This window comes from Littorina saxatilis, linkage group LG1, assembly GCF_037325665.1.
Source record: "Littorina saxatilis isolate snail1 linkage group LG1, US_GU_Lsax_2.0, whole genome shotgun sequence".
Lineage (NCBI taxonomy): Eukaryota > Metazoa > Mollusca > Gastropoda > Littorinimorpha > Littorinidae > Littorina > Littorina saxatilis.
Window position 1 is genome coordinate 93,246,081 of NC_090245.1, and position 27,729 is coordinate 93,273,809.

General features: G+C 40.6%; 2 protein-coding genes across 2 annotated transcripts; one reads left to right on the forward strand and one right to left on the reverse strand.

Moving 5' to 3' along the window:
* Positions 1-774: 774 nt before the first annotated feature.
* Positions 775-14,577, reverse strand: LOC138945890 (Golgi phosphoprotein 3 homolog sauron-like). Its single transcript, XM_070317413.1, has 3 exons — positions 14,303-14,577; positions 11,982-12,228; positions 775-9,654 (listed from the first exon to the last, which is right to left on the reverse strand). Exons 1-3 carry the CDS (start codon positions 14,495-14,497, stop codon positions 9,230-9,232), a joined length of 867 nt encoding a protein of 288 aa, XP_070173514.1. The 5' UTR covers positions 14,498-14,577; the 3' UTR covers positions 775-9,229.
* A 556-nt stretch (positions 14,578-15,133) lies between these two features.
* LOC138945901 (cilia- and flagella-associated protein 161-like) lies at positions 15,134-25,740 on the forward strand. Its single transcript, XM_070317423.1, has 7 exons — positions 15,134-15,343; positions 18,432-18,521; positions 19,866-20,107; positions 20,800-20,881; positions 21,871-22,029; positions 22,896-22,969; positions 24,504-25,740. The coding sequence occupies exons 1-7, from the start codon at positions 15,275-15,277 to the stop codon at positions 24,676-24,678; spliced, it is 891 nt and encodes a 296-aa protein (XP_070173524.1). The 5' UTR covers positions 15,134-15,274; the 3' UTR covers positions 24,679-25,740.
* The last annotated feature ends 1,989 nt before the right edge of the window (positions 25,741-27,729 follow it).

The following is a 27,729-nucleotide window of genomic DNA, read 5'->3' on the forward strand; positions in this document are numbered from 1 at the left end:
TTTTAAGAACCATGCCTTCATTGTATATTTTATTTTGCTCTGTGTGTGTACCAGAAAGAGAGAGAGAGAGAGAGAGAGAGAGAGAGAGAGAGAGAGAGAGAGAGAGAGAGAGAGAGAGAGAGAGAGAGAGAGAGAGAGAGAGAGAGAGAGTGTATGACTATATGAGCATGTGCGTTGAGCTAACACAAGTACTTCTGCTCTCGGAATACAGATTAATTGACCAAACAAGCTACAATACAACCAGTCTAAGAACCAGCAAGCTTTCAATTAGCTTTTCACAGACTAACCTAAAGGTATGTCACGCGCAATCAACGTAATCTCGTGTGGAAGAAAACGTCTGTCACAGGAGTGAGGACCAATTCTGAATAGCAGGTAATGTTGCATGTACACCCTAAAACATGACTGGATGACACTAACGCAGATTATGTCATGCTCACTATCTATGACTATTGTAAACTAAGCTCAGTTAATGAACAGGAAGGACATTAATCATGGTGAGAAGATGATCAGAAAGAAATGTTTGCAACATGATAACCAAATAAAATCAAGAAAACAGGACAGTTCAGAGACATTCTGCTTGCTGCCGCGCGGGCAGAGAACATTTTCCCCTCTATCTTCACTGCGCTGGCTGCAAAATCCCTCACGTGGAGGTGTTTTCAGACAGGCCAGACACAGGTTGTCCTGGAGGTTAGGAGATCTTTTGTCATTTGTCCTACAAACAACATACACACCAATTCACTCTCTCTCTCTCTCATATGCACCACAGCAAAGACATTGTACTTTTTGATGGTGTTTAATTCAAAGAACCCTCTTTTGACAAAATATATCATACGTTTCCCAAATGTGTGCTTCCAACTGGAATGATACACAATTTATGCGAACAGTATAACCACGCACATTATCTTTCAAGTTTAGTAACAACAAAAATGTCATGACCAAACCTAATCTTAATAAAACAAAACTGAAACAATTCTACCCTCCTTTCAAAAATGAAACAATGAAAAATAATCATAGCATATCTACATAATGTTTTGCTGTTACATATGATCATTTAAAAGTGGCTATTTCAATACAGAACTCCTTTTTACAAGTAGGCACACACACAACCATCCTTTAAAAACAAAAAAAGGGGGGGCCTATGTTAGTTATAAGAATCGCCCTTTTCTGATTTAGTGTATTGAAAAACAGGGTTATGAGCATGTCTAAAATAAAACTCACATGACATTAACACAAATGATACAACGCAAACTTGTAAAGATTCATTAGCAAATGAATGCACAGACACAATTATAACAATATATCACAGGGTTTCCATACTTTCAAATTCATTCTCAGTCAACCCAAACCAACCGAATATAGCTGAACAAGCAAAGAAATGAGTCGAAGATACCACCACATGTCAAATGATAAAAATAGAACTACCAAAACAATATGACCAAAATGTGTTTATTTTCTCCCCACGCTGAAAGATACAGTAGATGGATGGACTGGTAGCTGAGGAACACATGAACTCGACACACTTTCCCGTGGTGAAAGTATTTGAAAATACCTTCCTTCACATATAACCCATCATGTCAGCCCCCACAGATCTGACCAAACTTTTACATGGGATAAGGGCATCCTTCACCTTGAACATCAATACGGGTCATGCTATAAAGCTGTGTGCTATGTATTTTTTCTCCTTTTTAATGCTTGTAATGTAAGTTAAATGGTGAAAATAATGTATTCTCACAATTTCTATCGGTGACACTCCAGTCAATCAACGATACAAGGAAATAAAAGAGCACATGTGATATTTGCGATGCCACAACCCTTCGTTTCCATGTTACGTGAGACATGCACTTTTAAATGGGTGTAATGAATGAACTTAACAAATCAATCCATGCAGTTGTTCCTTATTCTTTCCGTGCTGGCCAGGGAAATATTCAGAAACACCATTTATTTCGGAAATCGACTTCAGTTATCAAAACTAATTCGTTGAAGAACTAAAATATCACTCGCGTAACATTGTTTCAACTGGTCGACAGCTTTCTTTATTTCTTTATTTGGTGTTTAACGTCGTTTTCAACCACGAAGGTTATATCGCGACGGGGAAAGGGGGGAGATGGGATAGAGCCACTTGTCAATTGTTTCTTGTTCGCAAAAGCACCAATCAAAAATTTGCTCCACGGGCTTGCAACGTAGTTCAATGTATTACCTTACTGGGAGAATGCAAGTTTACAGTACAAAGGACTTAACATTTCTTACATACTGCTTGACTAAAATCTTTACAAAAATTGACTATATTCTATACAAGAAACACTCAACAAGGCTAAAAGGAGAAACAGAATCCGTTAGTCGCCTCTTACGACATGCTGGGGAGCATCGGGTAAATTCTTCCCCCTAACCCGCAGGGGGTGGTCGACAGCTTTGTGGAACGACCCATGAATACATAATCCAACAGCATGGATAATTTCTGTGCAGAGCGGGAAATAGTTGTAACATTTATTGTGTAACTGACACAAGTGTCACTCACTGTCAATAGGTTTCATTACTTCAGCAACAAATCTCTGCACAGATGCCGCCATGAGGCTGTTAATGTGTGTTCTAAGTGGGAGGACATTCCGATTCTGTGTACAAGCCTGAACACATCTGTGATGGCTGACAAGGTTGTTCACATAGGAATCAGTGTGTGTTCATAATACATGTAACACAAACCATTATTAAACAAAAAGTTCAAACCAAAAGAGCCCAGCAGCCAAAGTGCTTGACATAAGTGGTCAGTGCAAGACTTCAAGAACCCAAAGCGGACATAAATCCCTGACCTGAAACAAAATTCTTGACCAGGTGCACTATTTCCCCTCTCCGTGCCTTTTATCTCAAATGTCCTATCTACTTACTCTAAGATTTGCCAAACTAAAATCATGCAAGGGTGTCATAGCGGGACCCCTGAGTTTCCGCCTACTTTATTTATTTCTTTATTTGGTGTTTAACGTCGTTTTCAACCGTTCAAGGTTATATCGCGACGGGGAAAGGTGAGGGGGGGGGATAGAGCTAGAGCCACTTGTTAATTGTTTGTTGTTCACAAAAGCACAAATCCAAAAATTGCTCCAGGGGCTTGCAACGTAGTACAATATATTACCTTACTGGGAGAATGCAAGTTTCCAGTACAAAGGACTTAACATTTCTTACATACTGCTTGACTTCCGCCTACTGAACTGCTCAGAAGGATAAGAGGACTTATCAGGAACAATTTATTTGTCATCTTCCTGATCAGATTCGTTGACTTTGCATGCACAACTCACTGCGCCGGGATCGTAGGGGCACTGCACTGACGAGCGCTGCACCAGCTGTCTCCACCTCTGTTCTTTCTTTCTTTCTTTATTTGGTGTTTAACGTCGTTTTCAACCACGAAGGTTATATCGCGACGGGGGAAGGGGGGGGGAGGGGATAGAGCCACTTGTCAATTGTTTCTTGTTCACAAAAGCACTAATCAAAAATTTGCTCCAGGGGCTTGCAACGTAGTACAATATATGTGACCGAATCTGACAAAATGGTAGATAACCCGCGGGAACCTCTTGATACATTGAATATACCAATGTAGGTCAATTATGGGAGAATTGGGTTATTGGCATTTTGGGATAGTTTTGGACACTTCTACACACATATTTGCCTGTTTTTGGATGCCAATGGCTTATAAATGCCTGCAAATCGATATTTAATCAACCTATCATGCTCTAAATAAAGACAAAAGACGCTATAATTGACCGACTTTTCAACAAGAATGACAGCATATATCCTTTACAGAACCCCATCATGTCGTATAGCGTTCGAAAGGTCATTGTGTCTATCTTTAAACCAGCTTCTAGGTTAAATTATGTTGGCCAACCATGAAGTTTAACACGCAATTCCTCAAAATGGCTGCTATTAATACCCGTATTTCACTGCTCCTGAGTCTTCATTTTTGGGAGTATCCTTTTCATTCAAACATCACATGAAAGCTTGTTTTCTAAGCTTTCAGATGATATGCATATCTACAATTTTCCAAAAATCAGGTTATCTACCATTTTGTCAGATCCGGTCACATATTACCTTACTGGGAGAATGCAAGTTTCCAGTACAAAGGACTTAACATTTCTTACATACTGCTTGGCTAAAATCTCTACAAAAATTGACTATATTCTATACAAGAAACACTTAACAAGGGTAAAAGGAGAAACAGAATCCGTTAGTCGCCTCTTACGACATGCTGGGGAGCATCGGGTAAATTCTTTCTCGTCCCAATATGGGACGCCCCCTAACCCGCGGGGGGTCTCCACCTCTGTCGGTTGTGCGCAAGGTTCTGGGTTGTCACAATGTACAACACACACCTTGTAAATCACAGCTTCCAAAAATGCTGCAATATGTGCCAAAGATCTACACCTCAACACAAAGCTCCCAACTACATGTTCAACTGGCATTCTTTCTTTCTTTATTTGGTGTTTAACGTCGTTTTCAACCACGAAGGTTATATCGCGACGGGGAAAGCCGGGGGAGATGGGATAGAGCCACTTGTCAATTGTTTCTTGCTCACAAAAGCACTAATCAAAAATTTGCTCCAGGGGCCTGCAACGTAGTACAATATATTATTACCTTACTGGGAGAATGCAAGTTTCCAGTACAAAGGACTTAACATTTCTTACATACTGCTTGACCAAAATCTTTACAAAAATTGACTATATTCTATACAAGAAACACTTAACAAGGGTAAAAGGAGAAACAGAATCTGTTAGTCGCCTCTTACGACATCCCTGGGGAGCATCGGGTAAATTCTTCCCCCTAACCCGCGGGGGTTCAACTGGCATTCTGTCCAGACACAATGACTGATAAAGAACAACTTCTGTGTGAAACAACTACGGATGCAAATTATATCATTCTTCGGAAACTACGCAAGCTTGGTATTAAAACAAAAATAACAACTTAGATGTAACATATTCATAAATATCTGTAGAAACTTTTATTCATCACTATCATGAAACACTGGAGAGTGGTGCAAGTATACATGTAATTCAGAAGCTGAATCAGAGAGGGTGATAAATAAAGAAAAGTGCAACCTTGGGATACTCCTAAAGCACTCTAATGGACAGTCTGAAACAGACACTGAGATTATACCAAAAAGGTAGCTATGTACAGCTTCAGTCCTGGCGTTAACTGCATACGTTAAACACCAGGTAATCAAATTCAAGATATGAGCAACAATTCATCATTCATGCAAGACAGAGTTGATAGTTTGTGCCATCAGCACACAGTCACTATACGAAGCAAGTACTTTACTGTTTATAACTACAAGTAGTCTTGCTCCACCGCTGATGAAGGCTACAGAACCTCCCAGGCAAATGCATTGTTACAGCAGTTTACGCAGACATCATTATCACAAAATACTTTGCAAGTACGAGAAAACAGGGCTGGTAGAAAGGCGAGCGTGTGCATGGCCATATTAGTACTGTGTGTAAGTCTAACAGACTGTCTCTCTAACTATGGTGCATCATTGAACATTTCCAACAATCAATCTAAGACAGAAGTGAGAGGGGGAGTTGCGACAACCTGTAAATTTAACACATTACCCTCTTATCCTTTGACTATGCAACAAACTAAAAGAAAAAGCAAAGCAAAGATAATATGCTCAAATTTCTGCATTGCACAAAATTGACTATACTTGCTAAACCTAATGATTTACTGAATGAAAACTCCACCAAAGCACAATGATTAATCAAATTTGAAGCAGCTCAGAGAAACCAACTTAACGGACAGCTAACATTTAAACGTACAAGTTACAACTTCCACTTATTTTACAAAATTCAATCTGCGTCACCAAAAGAAAAGCTACTCCTCCAGTCTTAAACTAAAACCTGAATTAGTGATAACATTAACATTCCCAAAACTGTTCCTGTATTAGAAGATGGGGCTTAAAATGACCATGTGGGAAATCAAAGTCAAACAGCACGTTATGAAGACAATTAGGTGGAGAGAGAGAGAGAGGGAGAGAGGGAGAGAGGGAGAGAGAGAGAGAGAGAGAGAGAGAGAGAGAGAGAGAGACAGAGAGAGAGAGAGAGACAGAGAGAGAGACAGAGACAGAGACAGACAGAGACAGACAGAGACAGAGATATAATGTTAATAATTCACATTGCAGACATGTCTTCTGAAAACATTCATTTCTAAAACAAAGTCCACATGAGCTTGAACCACTGAAAATAGTATGCTTATGTCAAGTTATGACCATGATAAAAATATTCAAACACATAATGATTATGAAGCTTCAAATCCCCAAACAAAGTGTTAAAACTCACTAAATGTAAATTAATTAACATTTAAATAAACACTAGAACAAGCACCGGCACGGTTGGCCTAGTGGTAAGGCGTCCGCCCCGTGATCGGGAGGTCGTGGGTTCGAACCCCGGCCGGGTCATACCTAAGACTTTAAAATTGGCAATCTAGTGGCTGCTCCGCCTGGCGTCTGGCATTATGTGGTTAGTGCTAGGACTGGTTGGTCCGGTGTCAGAATAATGTGACTGGGTGAAGCCTGTGCTGCGACTTCTGTCTTGTGTGTGGCGCACGTTAAATGTCAAAGCAGCACCGCCCTGATATGGCCCTTCGTGGTCGGCTGGGCGTTAAGCAAACGAACAAACAAACTAGAACAAGCCTGACATTAAAGGCTGACATATAGTCCTATTTAATTAGTTTAATTACTTCCAGGGCTTTTCCCATCGTTGCGGGGATGTATAAATTAAGCTTCCTGCAAAGTTTTAGGTTTGAAGTCCTTACAAATTACGAGAAATAATTAATTCTTTATTGCATTGTTTAGCAACAGTTCTCCAGGACTTGGGCTATTTTTAGACCGTTGACGTCACTTCGTGACGTTTCGTAAACCAAAGATGGCGTCGGAGACAGTCAAAGCGGGTTGCTTACAATGGCAAAAAAGATAGAAGTAAACCCGTCTAAAGCTGCCAAGGCCACTAAATCTGCTGAGAAGAGAAAGTGGACTCCTTGCTTCATCATCACGCAGCACCAGTGCTGGGTCGCGCTGAAAGAAAGATTGTTTTCGCCAGAGGCCCATCGCTTCAAATTGAGAACCAAGTACAAAGGGGATACTGAACTCGCGAAAGTTTTGCTGAAAATTAGATGTACTTGTAGCTTGTCAGCTGAAGCCTGTGGCCTTATGTGCTGTGAGAGATCGTATATTTTCGCCTGCGCAATTTCCGGAAAACATCCACTTTCACTTTGAGACTGTTCTGTTTACATTCGAAACTATCAACACCACTTTGCAATACTGAAATAATTTTTTCTGTGTTCGAAAGCTACAGCCAATCGTTATTATATCCCCTTAGGTACAGTTTTATAACATTATTGGCACATGTAAACAATATGAATTAATTAATGAACGCTACGAATATGGCAGCCTTTAAGCCTATTTGTTGACCAAACTTTTCTGTTTGTCCACCTATATTTGCAGACGTTTGACATAAAACTAATCCACTTGCCACTAGCCCAGTAGTTTTGAACAAAACTAATCAGAAGAAGAAAACAAATAAAACATTGTCTATCTCTGAGCAAAAACAAATGACCAACTTGTGAGGAAGGATGTGAAGGCAGTCTTTATTAACATTCTCTTACTAACTTGAGTCTTGATTAGCAGCCCCATTGTTACTCGAGATACTATGCTAAAAAAAAACACCACCATAAATATCCATGCAAGAGCCATGTTTCTGTTAGCATGATGAAAAGACAACAAAAGCAGAGCAAGGGAGGTAACTGAAAATGACCCCCATCCTGAAATCATTAGAACTGATGAAAATAAAGAAAACCAAATAAGATAATTAGTATTAAAAGAGGAAAATCCCACATGCAAATATACACACTTGCTGTTTAACCTTCAAGTAAAACTACATACTCGCAATAATTTGTGTCCAGCTTCCATTTACTTATTACCGACGGGCCTGCAATAATCTACCATGTGAGGTTTTGTTGACACAATCCAGTTCACAATACAGTAACGATAAAAATCTTAGTTCAGCTATGCAAAATGGTCTACAATAAATTGTAAGGTTACAGTGCAAAAATGAAGAGAAAGAAACATTGTGAAATATGAACCTGTGAATCAACAGTCAATTTCAGTGTTTATGCCATTACTGAAAACACACACACACACCCAAACCAAGCATCCACAAACAGAGGCTGCTTCCTTCATTTCTGATCTGAACTAGCATAAAAGCTTAAAATTAAATGAAACGGAAATTGAAAGAAACCTACATATGACTATAAGAATCAACTGTACTACCCAAAAGGTCTTTGTTTCCATATGTGACACTATGCATTTGGATTTCGACTGATCAAGAGTTGACACAATGAATGCATTACAAATATAAAACTCTCAGGAACCAACATTATTGAAACACAATATACAAAAAAAGTGTTCAGTCCTTGAAGTTGAAGTTCAACGCCTGACTCCAAGTCTTACCCTTACGGATCAATAGCCTCAAGACACTGTTTTGACATCTGCATCTCGAGACTGTCTTCATATATATATTTCCCCTCGTAGATTTGAAAATAATATGTGCAACTGCTATGAAATGCTATCTCCTCTCCATAACGTTATTGTATAAAGGAAGCATAATTCCGAATGAAATGATGCAGCTGAAGTTAGTGAGACACTCCCCTAAACCAGTGTGCTCTCTCAACAATGAAAATATGAACCAAATAAGCTCTTATTCAGGGATCAACTGTCTACTGTACAACAGCAAAGCATCTCAAAGACCCATGCTAAGCTGGCCCAAGACGATAATTGCAACATAAACCTCTTCAAATCATCACCCCATTTCTTTACAGGTAGACCCACTCATAACATCAATCACTAAATCAAATCAATGATTCAACTCACAGGCATTCATCACAGGTGCTCCGAACTGTTAGACTTCATGAAAATATGTATTTAGCCACATGTATCCCTACAACCCCAACAAGGCCATAAGGCTTTCTATTTTCAGTCCAAGAAAAGCCTTGCCAGGGAGTTAACACAAAAACGGAGAAAACAACTTATCCATACAGATGCAGAAAACCCAAAGAGACGCAAGGAGAGACCCATTAACGAACAAATAGCAGCGAATGGCTCTCCTCCTCACGGCAATGACAATAAACCAATCTGACAGCCAAACACAGCCCAGGGACAAAGAAGAGAAAGACAGACAGACATACGGTAGAGAGGGGAAGGGAAGTGTCACTTTGTCATCGCAGAAAACACGGCCCACATCATCTCGTTGACCCCTTCCTTCATGCTCTCCACGTCCAGATCCAGATCCAGCAGCTCTCGAACTCGCTTCATGGCCACCTCGTAGTCGTCGTCAGAAAGGGGAGCAAAAGCGTTCTCCAGCACGTCCGACGTATGTGCCAGGTAAATGAGGGACAGCATACGGCGATCCATGCGATGAGCGTCGTTGGTCCAGCGGCTCAGCACCGCATCCTGCACCCGCTTGATCAGCTTCATTTTGACCACGTTGTCCGTCAAGGGGTGCGTGGTCATGTCAAAGAGCAGGAAGTTCTGTTTCTCTGTTGTGCACACCCCCTTCTCCACCAGGTTCTTGGCCAGGCGTTCTCGCACGTTTCGCAGCTGGTAACGAAGCTTGAGGGGATTCCAGGTCTCACCTGCACAGAGAACCTTCGCTGTGAGAAACTGCGCGTTTAATTTTCACTGAATGTTATCTAGTGATCAACTGTCAAAACTCAAATTCAAACAAAGCCATTCAGCTATATTTCACTTCACACAAATTACCTAGAATTAGAAGTAGAACCAATAAAATAACAAACAAGAAGAGCAAACGCTCGATCGAGTCACTTTCGCAGTTCTGAATATTATATGAGGCATCAGATGGACAGGAAGAAATTGCTATTCACAACACAATGAGTCACGTTCACATAAAATTTGAGCCCGGTCACTTTTATAGTTTCCGAGAAAAGCCCAACGTTAAGTTGTGTGTTGCCGAACAGAAAAGGCTAGTTATCTCCCTTGTTTTTCTGATAACGTTCGTAAAAGGCTACAGATGTAAATACTTTGATGTAAAGAATAATCCTACAAAGTTTCAATCACATCCGATGAACTTTGTCAAAGATATAAAATGTCTAATTTTTCCTTTGACGCTGACCTGTGACCTTGAAAAAGGTCAAAGGTCAACGAAACCATCGTTAAAGTGTAGAGGTCATTGGAGGTCACGACTAAACAAAATATGAGCCCGATCGCTTTGATAGTTTCCGAGAAAAGTCCAACGTTAAGGTGGTGTCTACGGACGGCCGGCCGGCCGGCCGGCCGGCCGGACGGACAGACTAACACTGACCGATTACATAGAGTCACTTTTTCTCAAGTGACTCAAAAATGATAGGACTTTTCTGCAATGCAGTGACACCCGCATGGCAAACTGAATCTGTGAAAGTGTCCCTACACAAAGAAAGTCCTTGCATGACAGATAAAGATGGGCAGGTAGCCGAGTGGTTAGGCCGTCAGCCGTCCATGTGGAAGGTTTGAGGTTGAGTTCTCGAAGTGCTTGGTGGGTTAAGGGTGGAGATCTTTCCTATCATTCAGGTCAAATTAAGTGCAGACCTGCTAGTGCCTAATGCCCCTTCACAAGACCAAGCACGCACAAAACAAATCCTGTAATCCATACATGTGTTTGGTGGGTTATAGAAACACAACAAATCCCAGCATGCATCCCTCCGAATCGAAATATGATTGCCTAAATGGCAGGAAAAAAGAGGTCTTACATATCAAATCCCACTTGTGCCTACAAGTAAACGAGGGAAAGACAACCCACACATGCAAAAGAAGAAGATAACATTGACAGGTATAATTTATTCAAACTAAACACCAGCTGACAACAGAACGTTCCCGCTACTTGACACTTGTCATAGCCAGGAGATGGCCTCAAATGAGGTGAGTCTCATATTACTAGTACACATTGGAAGATCATTAGATGCAGTTTTGTTGCCAGGCCTCGGTCTTCGACGCATTCTTTTCTGATTTGACGCATTGGACCTAGCCTTGTCCGGTCGATTGACCGATAGTTTTTACGTTTTGGTGGTCAACTGACCGATACATATTCGTACAAGGTCTGCAATGAATGGAATGGGAGTTGCAAAGTCGGAAAACAAACCCCGATCGAAATGCTCATGTTCGATTTCGCAACGAGTGAAAATGCACTCGGTGCCGAGTCCGTGTTTGTCGTCATTGACACTCGAGGCTGCGTTTACGGAAATACCCGATCCAGCCGGTGCACCTGTTTACCGAACACGGTGCAAACAGCGGAAAGTTCATCAATGGTTTTATTGTCATTTTTGTGTAATAAGATAGATTTAACTCCGGACTGTAAGTTATTTTGCATTGCATACATGTATCAAAGGTATGGCGGTACAATTTGGACCTATTGTTTTTTTAAAGCCAGGAAATTTGGACCTATTGGTTTTTTTTAGGGAGGTCCAAATGACCTATTGTTATATGAAGTCTTATAAGTTATATCTAGCGCGTATCTCCAGACTCGGACTCAAGGCGCAGGGATCTATTTATGCCGTGTGAGATGGAATTTTTTTACACAATACATCATGCATTCACATCGACCAGCAGATCGCAGCCATTTCGGCGCATATCCTACTTTTCACGGCCTATTCTTCCAAGTCACACGGGTATTTTGGTGGACATTTTTTATCTATGCCTATACAATTTTGCCAGGAAAGACCCTTTTGTCAATCGTGGGATCTTTAACGTGCACACCCCTATGTAGTGTACACGAAGGGGCCTCGGTTTTTCGTCACATCCGAAAGACTTATTGTCTTCTTAGGCTGGCTACAACACTGAAGATGCACTATAAACAGTATGCAAAGAGCCAATAAAATAGGGATGTCTAGGGGCAATAACTTTGCAAAGTGAAGGATACACAAAATTATCAATCCGTATCACTATCAGTGTTTACATTGCAAGAACTCACCACTTAAGTACTCAATCCAGCTCTGGACTGTTTCTGGCGGCTGTGTCTCTTTGATGTGCCTCAAGGCCTCGTCCAACAACACGTCGCCTGTGGGCTGGTCAGATTTGCATAGAACTTTGCGGTTTGTAAGGCTCCGTCGTCTCATTCCACCTTTCTCCAGCTCGATGCGCCCTCTTAACGCTAGTTCGATCAAGATGCAGCCTCTGAGACCCGATGATATACAGTCATTCCAGAACGATGTGTAGCCCTGAAATCAAAACCAATACATGCTTGAATGTTTTCACAAAACCAAAACTTTATAGATATCATTTTGGAAAACCAACAAATGACAGTGTCAATATTTTACCTTGTTTATGCTTACAGGGTCTAATTCAACAACTTATACTCCTAATGGGGTTTCCTGCACTTTTCCTGTACACGAGAAACATCTTGTCGACAGTAACACTAACATAGTAACAATAAAAAACTAACATGATTATATTTCACTTTCAGAATGTTCAGGTTCGTTTTTCACTTTGCATAAAGGTGGCGCAGAATTATTTGATCTCAAATCAATGCGCCTTTTGACTTGCTAAAGGGAAATCCTTGCTTGGCCTGGCAATAATCTTACTTTTTTTTCTCAGGATGCATTATTTCTGGCGTGGGCCTGTATTCAACAGAATCCATTGATGCTTGGCTGTTGTTTTACGAAGACAAACATAAAACTTTAAAAGCCAGAAAAGATAGTTCACCTGATTGGCTCTAAACAATGCACTACATATTTAAAAAGCCAACCACAGCGCGTTACACGAAGTTGGCTTGGCGCGGCGGTTCCGGTGTCCGACATAAGCTCGAACGACAAAAGCTCGAACGACAAAATCTCGAACGACAAATGCTCGAATGGACAAATGCTCGACGCGACAAAAGCTCGACGCGACATATGCTCAAACGACAAATGCTCGAATGGACAAAAGCTCGACGCGACATATGCTCGAACGACAGAAGCTCGACCGGACAAATGCTCGACGCGACAAAAGCTCGACGCGACATATGCTCGAACGACAGAAGCTCGACCGGACTGTAGAATGATGCTGTCAAAACTACTTTGATAACGTCATATCTGAAACTGTCACGGTGATATTGTTCTAGTTTCGAGCGACAAATTGACTAAATTTGTTTGATATCACGTTGTTGTTGTTGTTGTCGTTGTAAGCACGCTGCTGGATTTTGAGCGACAAATTGACTAAATTTGTTTGATATCACGTTGTTGTTGTTAAGCAAGCTGCTGGATTTCGAGCGACAAATTGACTAAATTTGTTTGATATCACGTTGTTGGTTTAAACAAGTTTAACTTTATTTCTGAATTGATACTCACAGCAAGCAAACAAACAGTCGTCCATCTGCCCGTGCCGCTTACCTGAACCTTTCCTGAACAGTCAATCCCGGGCCAAATCAAAATAATAACATCGACAAATCTAAACCCAGACACGATCTTCCCCCTTCTTTTTTCTCTTCGTTCTTTTTTTCTTCTATTCTATTATCTCTCTCTCTCTCTCTTGCAGACTCTCTCTCTCTCTTGCAGACAGATTTTAAAATAACACAAAATAAATACAGGCAAAATAACACCGAGAAGGACACGCACAGACACGTTCGATCTTTTGTCGCGTCGAGCTTATGTCCATTCGAGCTTTTGTCGCGTCGAGTATTTGTCCATTCGAGCATTTGTCGTTCAAGCATATGTCGCGTCAAGCTTTTGTCACGTCGAGCATTTGTCCATTCGAGCATTTGTCGTTCAAGCATATGTCGCGTCGAGCATTTGTCGTTCGAGCTTATGTCATGTACCCGGCGGTTCTGCTTTGCTCATTTCAAATAATGTATTCCGATGTAAAGTGTGCATAGGAATATTAGGATGGTGGTTCGTAATGTAGGGTATTCTAATGTGACCTTTTCAGATTTTAGAAGTTGTAGTAGTAAACCAAACCCTGGGTACTGGTAGCCCACGATCTACAAGCCAGCCAGCCTGTACTGTGTACATATTGTCGTGGAGATGATCAGTCTTTTCTTGCATACTAAAAGTAAAACAACTAAAGAAAGAAAGAAGATAGTGTGCGCACAGTGGTTATTTCTGAGCTGATAATGATAGGTCGTACGCAGTCGCGCGCGGTTGGACGCGTTTTCGTCGGACCGCCACGAAACGCACCCCCAAGGAATGCATGAAGTTCATACGACTTCAACCCTTCCCAGCATCGCTGAAGCAAGCGAAGCTATAGGTAGCATATTTGGACTCTGTTTAATATCTTAAACAAGATGATAATGTCTGAACAGACTCAAACTCAAAGCACCTCTCTGTCTTTCAACCCAAGGAGTAGAACTTCTTCCATTAGTGTGAGTCGTGTCTCTTTCGAGTCTTGGTCTATTTCCTCCTCCTCGCCATTCGCCAGTTTTTCATCTCTGTCATCCAAACCCCCGTCTGCACCATGGTTCTGACTTGCTGTACGCCGCTGGACAAGGCCACTCGAACGCTGATATAAAGCCATTGCGAAAAAGGCAGAAGAAACCCCAGCAAACGTTTGTAAATAAATCCTGCCAGGCCCCAAGCTACAAAGATGGCCGACAACTGTTTAGACGTCAATGTTTTGCGAGAATATACGATAAACAAAATAAGTTGTCTAAAATAAATTTCACACAAACTAACATCGTTCTTATAAATAGAGTAACCTTGTTATACTTTAACAAATGACATTAATGTATAAAATGTTAACAGTATTCAACTCTCGAATGTGCGATATCAACGCGTTGTCTGCTACAAAACTGTGTCTGCATCAGAGACACACTCTACAGTCAATGAATCAGTGAAGGATCAACTTTCCGACTCTCTTCATTTAAATCAATGTATTGAAAAATTTCGCATTTGTTATTCTGTCATTACCATCATTATCTTTAAATATTAACCGGAGCATAAACATAGCTCTGCACGTTTTAACAAAATGAGGGGGGGGGGGGGGGGTCGCTCAGTCTACTCAATTTAGTTTATAAATAAGCAATAAATATATACATTCATTAAAATAAAAGAATCTAATTAAACTAAAAGAGGAAGCAAAATCAAAGAAGCGAAAACCTTCAACGTGTAATGGTATTCTGCAGCAAATGATTATTTTGCCGTAGGTGCGGAGCTACGCTGTCTCCAAGGAAAACAGCCTCTTCCGCTTCGATACGACCCAAGAGCAGAGAAAGTTCAGTATCTTGAGACTTCAACTCAAGAATTATCAGGAAAACTATTACATTTACGTGACAGCTGTGAAAAAGCGTTCATCATGAGTGTCCGGACCTACAACCCCTCTGTTCGCGTTGGAAACTGGAATGAAGACATTCAACTTGAAGAGGTTAGAACTTAGATTCTCTCTCTCTCTGAGTCTCGCGATCTCGATCCAAAACTCCAAACACAAGGGGGGGGGGGGGGGGGGGGGGGGTGACTCCAAACACAAGGGGGGAGGGGGGGTGACGGGACCCCAAACACAACATCAATTCTTGCAGGCTAAAACCCCTCGTCGATACATATATATATAGCAAGAAGTGCTCAATTGAAACAAGTGTTCAGAGTACTGATTATAATTAAATATGTATCAGTGAAGATAAATTGCCATTAGTTATTGAGGTCTAACGAATGACGTCTCACAACGTGCGCGGTCGTCCTTGGCGGTCAAGAAAGCCGCCGCGATCATTGCGCAGACGACACTTCTAGACCGCCAATATTTTTTGTGCGCATCACGTGCTCCACATAAATCGGCCGGAAACGAAGCAATTGGGAAACCTGGATAGTTCCGAAAGTATGGTAGATGTAATAAGTTTACAACAAACAGACACTTAGGCAGACAGACAGACAGAACGACAGACACTAAGACAGGCACACACACAAAAACACCTATACACACAGATGCACAGATGTACATGCAGACAGACAAACACACACACACACACACACACACACACACACACACACACACACACACACACACACACACACACACACACACATGCAGAAACAGAGAGCAGGTATGCTGAACACATTTTTAATAGTGTCACTTGTTTCCTTTAATTTCACTGTATTTCTTTTCTCTTGATTAAATTTGACGAAAAAGAAGATATATCATAATATCATATAATTATAATCAGTACTCTGAACACTCTTGTTTCAAGTGAGCACTTCTTAAAGTTAAATGAAAAGCGTCCTCCAAATCGTGGTTTCCAAGCAAAATGGCTCACCCTACACGGTTTTTTATTGGTGTTTTACCGGTCATGTTTCCCAAGGCTTGTCAAGATTAGCACAAGATTGGAAGAGTTAATTGTTTAATTTTCACAGTATGCGACATGTCTTCCTTCTAACCATACTATATGATGTCGGGAGCAGATATCAGTGAAGATAAATTGCCATTATTTAATAATAATAATAATAATAATAAATGAGCATTTATATAGCGCAACATCATAACTTTACAATTATGCTCTTTGCGCTTGACACATTTAAAATTAAATTAAAACACAGTTAATATAATATAAAACACAATTTAATACTAACGTTAAAAGAAATAATGAGTGGTTGCTGCATGACACCAGTTGATCATGTTTAAAATCAAGGATTAGCCACAAATTGTTTATAAAATAGCTAACATTCTTCAGCTTCAGGGGGGCTTAGCCCCCCAGACCCCCCAACGGGACCCTGGACCCCAGGTTGTACCCCCCACCCCCACCCCCTCTGGCTTAACTGCTCCGCCCTAGCTGTAGTCTGTGTTCCTAAGACAATGATTGTAGGTGTTCCCCTCTTGAGTCTTTGCGGTGACTTTGTATGAGCCAAAATAATAGCCGAAAATGTTCCAAGATGTCCTAAAGCTTTCTGACAGTTTCGGCCAAATGTCCCAACATGAACATTTCTAGCAACACCCCTGGGGATTAAAGTTGAGGAAAAAAGTTGCGCCTTATACTTAAACAATTAACTCTTCCCCCGGCTTTACAGACAGAAAAATAAATAAATTCACAGACAGAATGGGTTTTTTTTTTTGGGGGGGGGGGGGAGGGACAGCCGGAGGGACGGGGAGGGGGGGGGGCGAGGGGGGGGGGTCCGGAAACCCTGTAACACCCCCCCTAATCCGCCCCTGGATTATATGTAACTACATCAGACACCTGACCATGCAGTTCTCTGCAACTTTTTCAAACCTTTAACTTTATTTTCTTGAAAGTAAAACTCTTCCAATCTTGTGCTAATCTTGACAAGCCTTGGGAAACATGACCGGTAAAACACCAATAAAAAAACGTGTAGGGTGAGCCAGTTTGCTTGGAAACCACGATTTGGAGGACGCTTTTCATTCTCTGGCTCAGCAGATTTCATTTCGCGGTGACTATCGTCTGCTATGTCGTCTGCTTCGTTCGACTCGACAACACTACTACCACTCACACTGACACTGTCCACATTCGCGGTGTTCCTGTCATTTTGTCCGGAATCACTTACCTTGGGGAAGGATAGCAAACCTTGGCCAATTTATTTATGCATGTTTCTGCTATTATGACCCTGGCAAAGTTTCCTCTCAGACATCAAAGGCCGCGGTCATAGTTGAAAATTCAGTCATTGACCCGGGGTCAGGTCAGTGTCTGTAAACTAGGGAAGGCAGCTGGTCTCAGCTGAAAAGTATATGTGTCATTTACACGAGGTCACAAGGCCAACCAGCAAAATTATTTCAACTCTGTATTCTTCCTTAATGGACTTGTGACCAATACACCGGAAGTGCCTATATATAGTGTGTTTTTTTCTTCTCATTTTAACCTTAAAAGTGGGGTTTACAAGGAAGCGCCTTAATTGTATTCCTGAAAATACGGTATACATTTATTTAAAAGTCCTTGTCTACATTTTTATAAAGAAATCGGCATTTGACCATTGAATTATTGAGTCTATTCTCTACAAATATCAAAAATACACACCCCCTTCGATCAGGAAGGACGATCAAAGCCAGGATAGCTGATTGAAAATTCGTTATAGTAATTCAGCGTACTAGGATATCCTTATTTGGCAAATGCTGAGGGCAAAACTCCTCTCAAATACCATGCATTTCGTGCGTTTAAAAAAAATCGTGGACAGCGCTCCAATACCCATGACAGTGTCAAAGTGTTGCTGTGATTGTGTGGGTGTGGCTCAGCATAATGACATGAATTTGATTGGTCAATATTTATAGTCAAAGCACATATTGCTCTCTGCACATGGAAATCAAAACATTGGAAGTACGTGTTACTAACACTTCTCAAAAATAAAAACATTTTTTACATATATTTTTGTATTTTTAAGATACATTTTTCCCCCATGGTTCATTCATCATCTGACAGAACCTTTTAGCGAAATCTAACCATAATTATAGATTACTGAAAAATTGCAAAAATGTAGACGACCACCTTTAAACCTGAAGTTATTTGCACATCCCTTTGCAGGATACACTGAAAAACTTTCTGGAGAGGAGGGAGAAGGGTGAACTGCTCATCCAGAAGACACACAGCCTGAATTCAACAATGGGCCAGAAGGTGAGTTTAGTTTTCTTGGTTTAATCAGCACACAAAACTCTTGCAACTCTCCATGATTTAAATCTATGTTGTACAGTACAACGAAGTCCCTCTTTTAAGCCTTCCAAGTATCTGCAGATTCACATCTTTGAGAGCAGGGAACAGTGATGGTGCTAGTATTTTTTTCAAACCAGTTCGCAAACTTTTATGATGAAAACTATCCATAAAAAAACGGTAGGCTGGTCATTGGAACCAGTTAGAGTCCAACTCAGAGTACTGGTTTTATTGTTCTACCAGTACAGCCCACTTCGTCAACATCACGGGCCAAAGAATCTAGACACAGCCATCGTTGAACGCTGAAGAAGAAGAAAATTGTTCTACCAGCAAAAAAACACCTGGTAGTTCTAAAAAACAACCGTTGGGTCAAACCGGCAGCAAATTTTCTTCCAGTAATTTCTCGTTTCAACCGGTAAAACACCGATAATTACCGGTTAGCGCCAATACTGAGGGAATCTTAAAACAGAGGTAAATTTACTGACGTTATTAACACAAAATCTGAACAAATATCAGGTTTACGGTCATCTTCCTCTGAATTATCATACTTAGTAGTAGCAGCAGTAGCTAGTAGTATAGTATATGATAAAATCCAGATTGATTTCTATTACAATTTTTATTTCTAGGTTCAGTGCATAATTTGGTTGTATTTTGGTGGCGATGATGTTTCCTCTTTGTTTGTTTGTCTCTTTGTTTCTTTCATTTGACATCACAGCTTACTCAGGCCTATAAAATGGATTTATCCTACATACATGAGAGAGACACTCGTGAGATAATAATCGTTCAAATCACACGTGTGTATATCATGTAAATGAGGTCATGTCAAGCAAGTCTGGCAGGGACCTGTTTTTCCACTGCTTAATTATGATGCCAAAGTCACCAAAACAAACGTCATTATAGAAGAAAAAATTGCGCTCGCTAACTACCCTTGATGAATTTTTAGAACTAACACTTTCAGAGTGACGTTTCTTTGCTTTGACGTAATAGATTGCATGAGGCTTTGAGAAGAGATCGAGGTTCCAAAACAAGCGTCTTCAATTTAGCTGCCTCGACTGCAGGACATTTTCAGTAAAATACACGTAAGTACGGTGTGTAGGATAAACAGAATACTACATGGTTTGCTGTGTCATACCAGATTTACACTCGTTGCTCTTTTAAATATAGTGAACAGCTCGCTGTCGCTCGCAGTTCAATATTTAAAAAACCACGTGTAAATCTGGTATGACACAGCAAGCCATGTAGTATTCTCTGTGTACTCCTGTATAGAAATGTATGTCTAATCTTCAACTTTGTTCCGCTCTCAAACCATAGCTGGAACTAAGCATCTCCCAAGACTTTGCCATGCACATCGGGGATCGTGTCATGATCAAATGCATGGCGGAGAGAAACCAGGTGAAAGAGTGCAGTAACGTTGATCCCCGAAAGGCTTGCGTTGTAGCCCTCAACGTCTCAGACCCCATGGCATTGCTGGAGAAGAACGTGACAGGGCCTGTCAATGTGACTGGCTGTATGGACTGTTCGCCCAACCAGCGCACCGTCTTCTGCATTGAGAGGTGAGTGTGATGTGAATTCTTTGAGTTTATAGTTCATGGTGAATGTTCAGCTGAATCAGTGAAACTGAAGCTGAACTCTATTACAAAAGGATAAAGGCCTTAAAGCAAAATGTAAACTTCCAACGCCTCTGTTCTAACACTTAAAGACATACACAGACTACATTGAACATTGTCATTTGTAGATTTGTGTACAGAATGACTGAAAACTTTGTGTTTTCTGCTGGTCGAAGAAACAGAAAGTCTAGGAGGCAAAAAAACAGAACTGCAAGCTGACACAGCTCAGAGATCTTTATTTCTCAAGGATGTTTAAATTGTTAGGATTTTTTTTCTTGAGCAAATTTGTCAAAATGGCAAATGCAACTTTCAGCAATTAAGTTTTGCATTTTTTTCTCCTCTGTAAGAATGGTTGGCAACCCGGCTGAAATGAGGGCAAACATTAAGGTTTTTTTAAATAAGTTTCAGCATGTTGCTGACTATACCAACGCCAAACCACATTCTTACTTTTGAATTCCCCAGAAATTAACCTGATTATCTGTTATTGCTAGGATTTATTATTAAAAAAAAAATGCAAAAAATACTGAAAGTTGTACATGAACTGTATTGCCATTTTGGCAAATTTGTTAAAAATATAAATCCCAGCAATTATCTGTGTATGATTTCCTGAAGAATTCTGATTTTATTTTTCTTTGTAGTGCTGAGGGAGGCCTGAAAGGTTCCAAACTGAGGTATGGAGAGCCCTTCTTCCTGTCTACAGTGGGTGAGAACACCGGAAAGGTAGGTACTGTAACGGATAACAAGATGGTATCTACTATACAGTCACACCTGTCTATATAATGACTATACTCAAGGAACTGACAAAAATTGGTCGTTATAGACAGGTGCATGGTTGCCATGGAAAGGTGAATAATATTAGACAAAAAAACACCTCTTTGGGATCCTTTTAGGTGGTCATATAAGGCCAAAAAAAAAATAGGTCTGTTTACGGTAACCCGACCGACCCTATTTTTTTCGCGCGACCCTAGACTTTTTTTTTTGGCATTTGGGGGGGAAAAAAAATCTCTTTTTTTTTGCAAAATAACGTAAAACTATGGTTTTTTGGGAAAAAAAAAAAAAAAAAAAAAAAAAAAATCCCGACCTACCGACCCTATTTTTTTGGCCTATGTTACCGTAAACAGACCTTTTTTTTTTTTTGCCTAATGGGCATGTGGTCGTTGTTTCAAGATGGGAGGTTTCATTGTATACACATGTTGAGTAACAACCGATATACATGTAGTACATTTGCACAGTAACCAAAAAAAGTAGTTTTTTTCAGTAAACAAGTTTTCAAGAAATGCTTTAGTTAAAGGTTTAATATTTACTGTACGGCACTTTGACATTTACCATGAAGAAATAGTAACATGTTTTTACAGCCTCATATTTGCTCACATAAAGTGTTGATAAAGAATATCCAACTAAACTATTCAGTTTTTATTTATTTATTTTCAATACTGAGCTGACATTTATAGGGCTTGTTCGCCTTTCTCAAAGCTAAGGTAAACAAACTATACTACATTAAAGAACTAGGTGCCATGGCCCCAAAAACCCACACAAATGAAAGTTTTACTCCCAGAATTATGCAAAGAATGATGATTTCAACATAGCCCGGATTTCCACAACTAAATGCTTGGAGAATACAAGCAAAGAATATAACTATTTTTAAGTACAGCAAGCACTGTATACATGTACAGTACTTAAAATTGTCTCATCTTTCTTTTTACTCTCAGCTGTACCTGTGCTCAGACAAGGTGACCTTCATGAAGTGTGCCAAGAAATCGCGGCAACAGGATGTGACGCTGGTGCCAGAGCCAAGCTTCCTCACCCACTGGATGGTCCAGCACAAGAACCCTCTTCTGCGTTTGGAGTACGAACATGAACCTGTGGAGGTCAGTTGATATGTGTGTGTGTGTGTGGAGGTGTGCAGAGAGAGTGTGTGTATGTGTGTGTGTGCTGGCTGAAGGGTGTGTTTGAGTGTGCATGTGTGTGTGTGTCTGTGCGTGGTTGAGGGTGTGGGTGTGTCTGCCTCTGTGTGTGTGTGTGTGTGTGTGTGTGTGTGTGTGTGTGTGTGTGTGTGTGTCTGCATGGTTGAAGGTGTGGGTGTGTCTGCCAGTCTGTCTGTGTATATGTCTCTCTGTCAGTCTTTCTGCATGTATGTATGTATGTATGTCTGTCTGTCTTCCTGCCTCTGTTTCTGTGCACTTCTTTTTGTCCATCAGTCAGCATGTTTGCCTGCCTGACTGTAAGTGACTTTCAGCTGTCTCAATCGGGCGGGAAGTTAGCTCTGTCAGTATAGTTGCCCTGTCTTGAAACCTGAGTTGTCACTATCGGCGTGGGTTGACCCCAACATTGACGAGGGATTTATTTCCCAGAGTCAAGTTTGTGCAGACGTTTCTTGGTGTCGGAACACCCCCCTGTGCATGCATGCGCACGATGATAGTCCCAAGCTCACAGCGAAAGTCTCAGGGCTTGGAAACATGAATACATGCATGCAGGAAAAAGAAACAAAAATGTGAAGCGCCGTACTGTATGGTAGCTCACTTTCTCTAGGGCGAAAGCAGCCCAAATTTCCATGAGGGTAACCTCACAAGACAAGCACTATTCCAAAAGCAATACTAATTGTACCAATGTCGTATAACTGTCTCAGACTCACTTTCTCCTTATATCAATCTTTGATCATTTGAATTTATCATAAAACATGGTTGTATTTGTTTTAGCCTGTTTCTTTACCGTGGTTATTTTTTTTATTTTACAGGCTAACGAAGAAGTGGTGCTTGTTCACTGCAAAACAAACAACGCCCTGGCTGTGGAATCCAAATACTGCTCGAGGTAGAGTACTTGTTTTTGGTTTTCTGTTTATCTGGATGTTTCTGTGGCATACAACAGATAAGATTGTCTGCATGCTTCTAATGTAACAACGGTCTAGCAATTCTATACCGTAATCACTTTAGTATTCAGTGCTTTATGCCTCTGGAAGTGTTGTAAGCCTCCAGCTTGAAGTATCGTGTTTTGTAAACTCGTTGCAAAAATAGTACATATACAAAGAAACATTCAAGAAAAAATTGTTGAACTCAAGTGAAATTGAATTGTCCTTATATCGATCACTCTCATAAACAACTTCAATTATTAATTAATTCACTTCTTTGTGTTTGTTCTTTACATGTTCCTTTTTCCTTTTTTACATTTAGTCAAATTTTGACTGAATGTTTTAACATAGCTGGAAAATTGAGACGAGGATGGTGGTGTATGTGTGTCTGTGTGTTAATTAGTTAATGAGTTTTGTCATTGAAAATCTGAATATTCTAATTGAAATTACAATTTGAGTAATCAAGCCAAAAATTATTTCATCTTATTCTTTATTATTTCCTGATTCCAAAAACATATAGATATGTTATGTTTGGATTAAAAACAAGCTTATGTGTGTCTGTGTGTTAATTAGTTAATGAGTTTTGTCATTGAAAATCTGAATATTCTAATTGAAATTACAATTTGAGTCATCAAGCCAAAAATTATTTCATCTTATTCTTTATTATTTCCTGATTCCAAAAACATATAGATATGTTATGTTTGGATTAAAAACAAGCTTCAGAAAGTTGAAAAGAATAGAGAAAAGCACGCTACTGTGCTATACTGGCTGGTCTTTTTCTGTGCGAGGTCGCAGGGTAAGAGATTGAAACAGCAACTGAGTATATGTTAGTGAAAAAAATGCAGTGCGCGTGCGGTCAATTTCATTCTGTAAGTTCGAAGGGTTGACTAAATGAAGTATTTACCGCTTCACGCGACTTGTTTATACTCTTGCGGTTAGACCATTTACAAAATGTTTTCTTTGTATGTAAAGTATTTGCTTTACAATTTGTTCATATGGGTGGCCGAGTGGTAACGCACTTGCGCTCGGAATCGAGAGGTTGCGTGTTCGACCCTGGGTCAGGCCGCTATTTTCTCCCCCCTTTCCTAACCTAGGTGGTGGGTTCAAGTGCTAGTCTTTCGGATGAGACGAAAAACCGAGGTCCCTTCGTGTACACTACATTGGGGTGTGCACGTTAAAGATCCCACGATTGACAAAAGGGTCTTTCCTGGCAAAATTGTATAGGCGTAGATAAAAATGTCCACCAAAATACCCGTGTGACCTGGAATAATAGGCCGTGAAAGGTGGATGCAGCGCCTAAAGGCAGTCGATCTACTGGCCGATGTGAATGCGTGATAATTATATTGTGTAAAAAATTCCATCTCACACGGCATTAATAGGTAACATGCGCCTTGAGTCGCCTTGTGTGGTGAGATACGTGCGCGATATAAATCCTCGTAAATAAATAAATAAATATATGATAAATTATTACATTAATAATTGTTTTTTTCACCTCAGGACTCCCTTTGGCCGTGAGTACGAGCTGTCGTGCCACACGTACCTCGACTCACACAAGGCAGAGATGAGCAACAACGTATTTGTGCTGGTGGTGGGAGTCCCCAATAGCCACGTGATGAGTGTGCCAGAACAGGGGCCTGGACCCGCCCCTCTTCACCCAGTGAACAGCAACTGAGGCAGACAGGAGTTGCTGCCCTTTAGTTCTGGAATGAAAATTGTGGGCCCGAGCTAAAACTCTCTCCTTTCAGCAGGGGTGGAGTGGGGTGGTTAACGAGTAAGGGAGACGGGGCGGTCTCAAGAAATGTGAAAACTGACTGTGATAATTTCCTGCCTGTTTGTCTTGAGTTGGCAGTCATGTAATGTGTTAGAACAAACACCACTTCAGAATTTTTCCGGGGGCAGAAAAGGGAGAGGGAGCTAGAGAATGTCAGTTGAGCAGGGGCGGATCTGGGGGGGGTGCAATGGGTGCAATTGCACCCCCCCAGCGGGACAAAAAAAAAAAAAAAAAAAAAAAGAAGAAAAAAAAAAAGAAGAAAAATGTATCACCTGAAAATAGCACTTTACACGCTCAGATTGCACCAGATTGCACAATTTTGCTTCCTTTTTAAAAAAAATTCCGGGGGGGCATGCCCCCGGACCCCCCTAGCATGCTCGGCGCTTTGCGCCATCGGTTCGGCGCTTCGCGCCTTCGCTGATAAGATACAAAAACAAAAAAAAAACTTTGCACCCCCCCTTTCAAAACCCAGATCCGCCCCTGGTTGAGGGTATAGCTCTGTGTAGAAACTTTATAAACAGAAATGACAGACACTTTATACACCTGAAGAGATGATTAACACTCATACATTTTTCCCCTCAATACTGTATTATGAAATGGCACTTTACACATCGCTGAGTAGCAGTGCTTGATTAAGAATTTCTACATATATAGGGAATGTTTTTAATTGCTTTCTTTCTCTGTCTCTTTTTGACATAAAGTACAATGCATGCTTATGAAGTTTTACACCATTTTGAAGATTTTATCACTTAGAATTGTAGCCTCCTATTTTCAGATTGTATAGATGTTTAAAAAATGTACTGTCTGTTGACCTATTTTGATGCATGGCAGACTTTCTCTATTGCTTTTAATTTGTGTGGGTTTTGGAAGATTACCCTTCTTTCATGTTATCTGTTTCAGTATAAACTCATTAATTATATGAAGGAGAAAAGAGCAATCTTTGTAAATAAATGTGGACATTTTGTTTGAGTTTTTATATCAGATCTGCATGTGCTCACGTGTGTGTGTGTGTGTGTGTGTGTGTGTGTGTGTGTGTGTGTGTGTGTGTGTGTGTGTGTGTGTGTGCCTGCATGCATGCATGCATGTGCATATGTATGCGTGTGCTTGTTTGATATAAATGTACATGTCTGTTGAAGTTTTGTAAGCTTTTTAGTTTGCCAATCTGGAACACAATTCATGAAGCATCTTGAACTCATTTACTGGACGCAGAAGTGTATTGATTAGAAGTAGTTAACCACCATTACATACAGTCGATACGCGGTGATACAATCACCCATTGGGCATTTTCCAACTGAGGTCGTCACAGTGCCGCCTCAATTTTGTTGACGTCATCTAAATTATCTATTAAAGGATTCACGCGGGAATATCATCTCGAAGACTTCCAATGTAATGTTTCATGAAGACCTGTCCTGTCGTTTTCTGGGAATCCTTCTTCACACATACACACGCGCGCACACACACACACACACACACACACACACACACACACACACACACACTGACACACACTGACACACACACACACACACGCACACTCATCAGTATTCACCATCACTCTCGTCTCGATTCCCAGTCTATCTGAAAACATTTAAGTCAAAACTTTAGGCAAAAAATAAATAAAAGAAGAGAAAAACTACCACCACCTCAACTAGTTGCATTGATCAGTTCATTCTTACAATCGACAGGCAGGATCTCAAGGCGAACGAAGGGTGGCAGGGAAAAACACATGCACGCGCTCGCCATTCAAACACACCAACGACCCACGGGACCATAGCCCTTACCCCCGGGGACGGAAGGTCCATTTCCAGAGGCAGTCTTCCTCGCAGTTCGCCTGACAACACGGTTTTCGCTGGGTATCGCTCACGACAGTGTGAGCGACGGTAGGTGGCATAACGGATAAACACGTTTTAAATGATTACAATTAGTGCTGAAAGAGAGTGACTCATGCAGTGGCAGATATGTTCTTTTGCAAAAGTACACATTTAGTGTTGCGCTCCCATTTTTCTCTCCAGTTTGTCATTATTTCATGGAACAAAACATGACTCAAAGCTATTTGGTCTATGCTGAATGTAAGTGAAATAAACCGTAAAGTGGACATTGCAAAAGATCATCGAACTCACAGAAATGAAGAATAAGACTGAATTGGAAAACATCATCAATCTTTAATGACAGTATAGGGGAAAAACAAAAACATTGAGGGGAGAGACAGAAGAGGGGGAGGGGGGAAGAGAGAGAGACAGAGAGACAGAGAGAGAGAGAGAGAGAGAGAGAGACAGAGAGAGAGAGAGAGAGAGAGAGAGAGAGAGAGAGAGAGAGAGAGAGAGAGAGAGAGAGAGAGAGAAAGAGAGAGAGAGAGAGGGAGAGAGAGAGAGAGAGAGAGAGGGAGAGGGAGAGAGAGAGAGAAAGAGAGAGAGAGAGAGGGAGAGAGAGAGAGAGAGAAAGAGAGTGAGTGAGAGAGAGTCAGAGAGAGATAGAGAGAGAGTGAGAGAAACTGAAACTGAAACTGAAACTGAACTTTATTACCAAAGGATAGAAGTTTTAGGCAAAGCCTAATCTTACAACCTGTCCCTTATACAAACACTTAATACAGACGCACATAATATAGATAGTAAAATTGACAAGGTTATTGTTACTTACAGACGTACATAATGTAAATAGGAATAAGAAAAGGGTTATGGTTTTGTATACACATTCAAAAATGGGAAAAACAATATAGTTTGGAAATTGCAGCATAGTTGCAATAATGCATTGCATATAAACATCCAAAACAACTAATAACAAAAGGGAGAAAACAAATGTGGGGAGGAATTGTCCCAATCATTCGCATGTATATCATTATCAATATATACACATAAAGAACAAATCAAAATACAAACATAACTTGACTAAATGTAAAAAGCAGAGAGAGAGAGACGTAATACAATTAGTTTATCTGTATGCAAGGTTTCACCA

Bases quoted from the DNA above. Each gene is read 5' to 3' on its own strand.
- LOC138945890 (XM_070317413.1), bottom strand. From the start codon at position 14,497: ATGGCTTTATATCAGCGTTCGAGTGGCCTTGTCCAGCGGCGTACAGCA. The intron at 12,229-14,302 runs GTGCTTTGAGTT...TTTTGATTTCAG, and splicing joins TTGGGTTGAAAGACAGAGAG to GGCTACACATCGTTCTGGAA. The intron at 9,655-11,981 runs GTGAGTTCTTGC...TTCTCTGTGCAG, and splicing joins CTGGATTGAGTACTTAAGTG to GTGAGACCTGGAATCCCCTC.
- LOC138945901 (XM_070317423.1), top strand. From the start codon at position 15,275: ATGAGTGTCCGGACCTACAACCCCTCTGTTCGCGTTGGAAACTGGAAT. The intron at 20,882-21,870 runs GTAGGTACTGTA...TTTTACTCTCAG, and splicing joins TGGGTGAGAACACCGGAAAG to CTGTACCTGTGCTCAGACAA. The intron at 22,030-22,895 runs GTCAGTTGATAT...TTTATTTTACAG, and splicing joins ACGAACATGAACCTGTGGAG to GCTAACGAAGAAGTGGTGCT.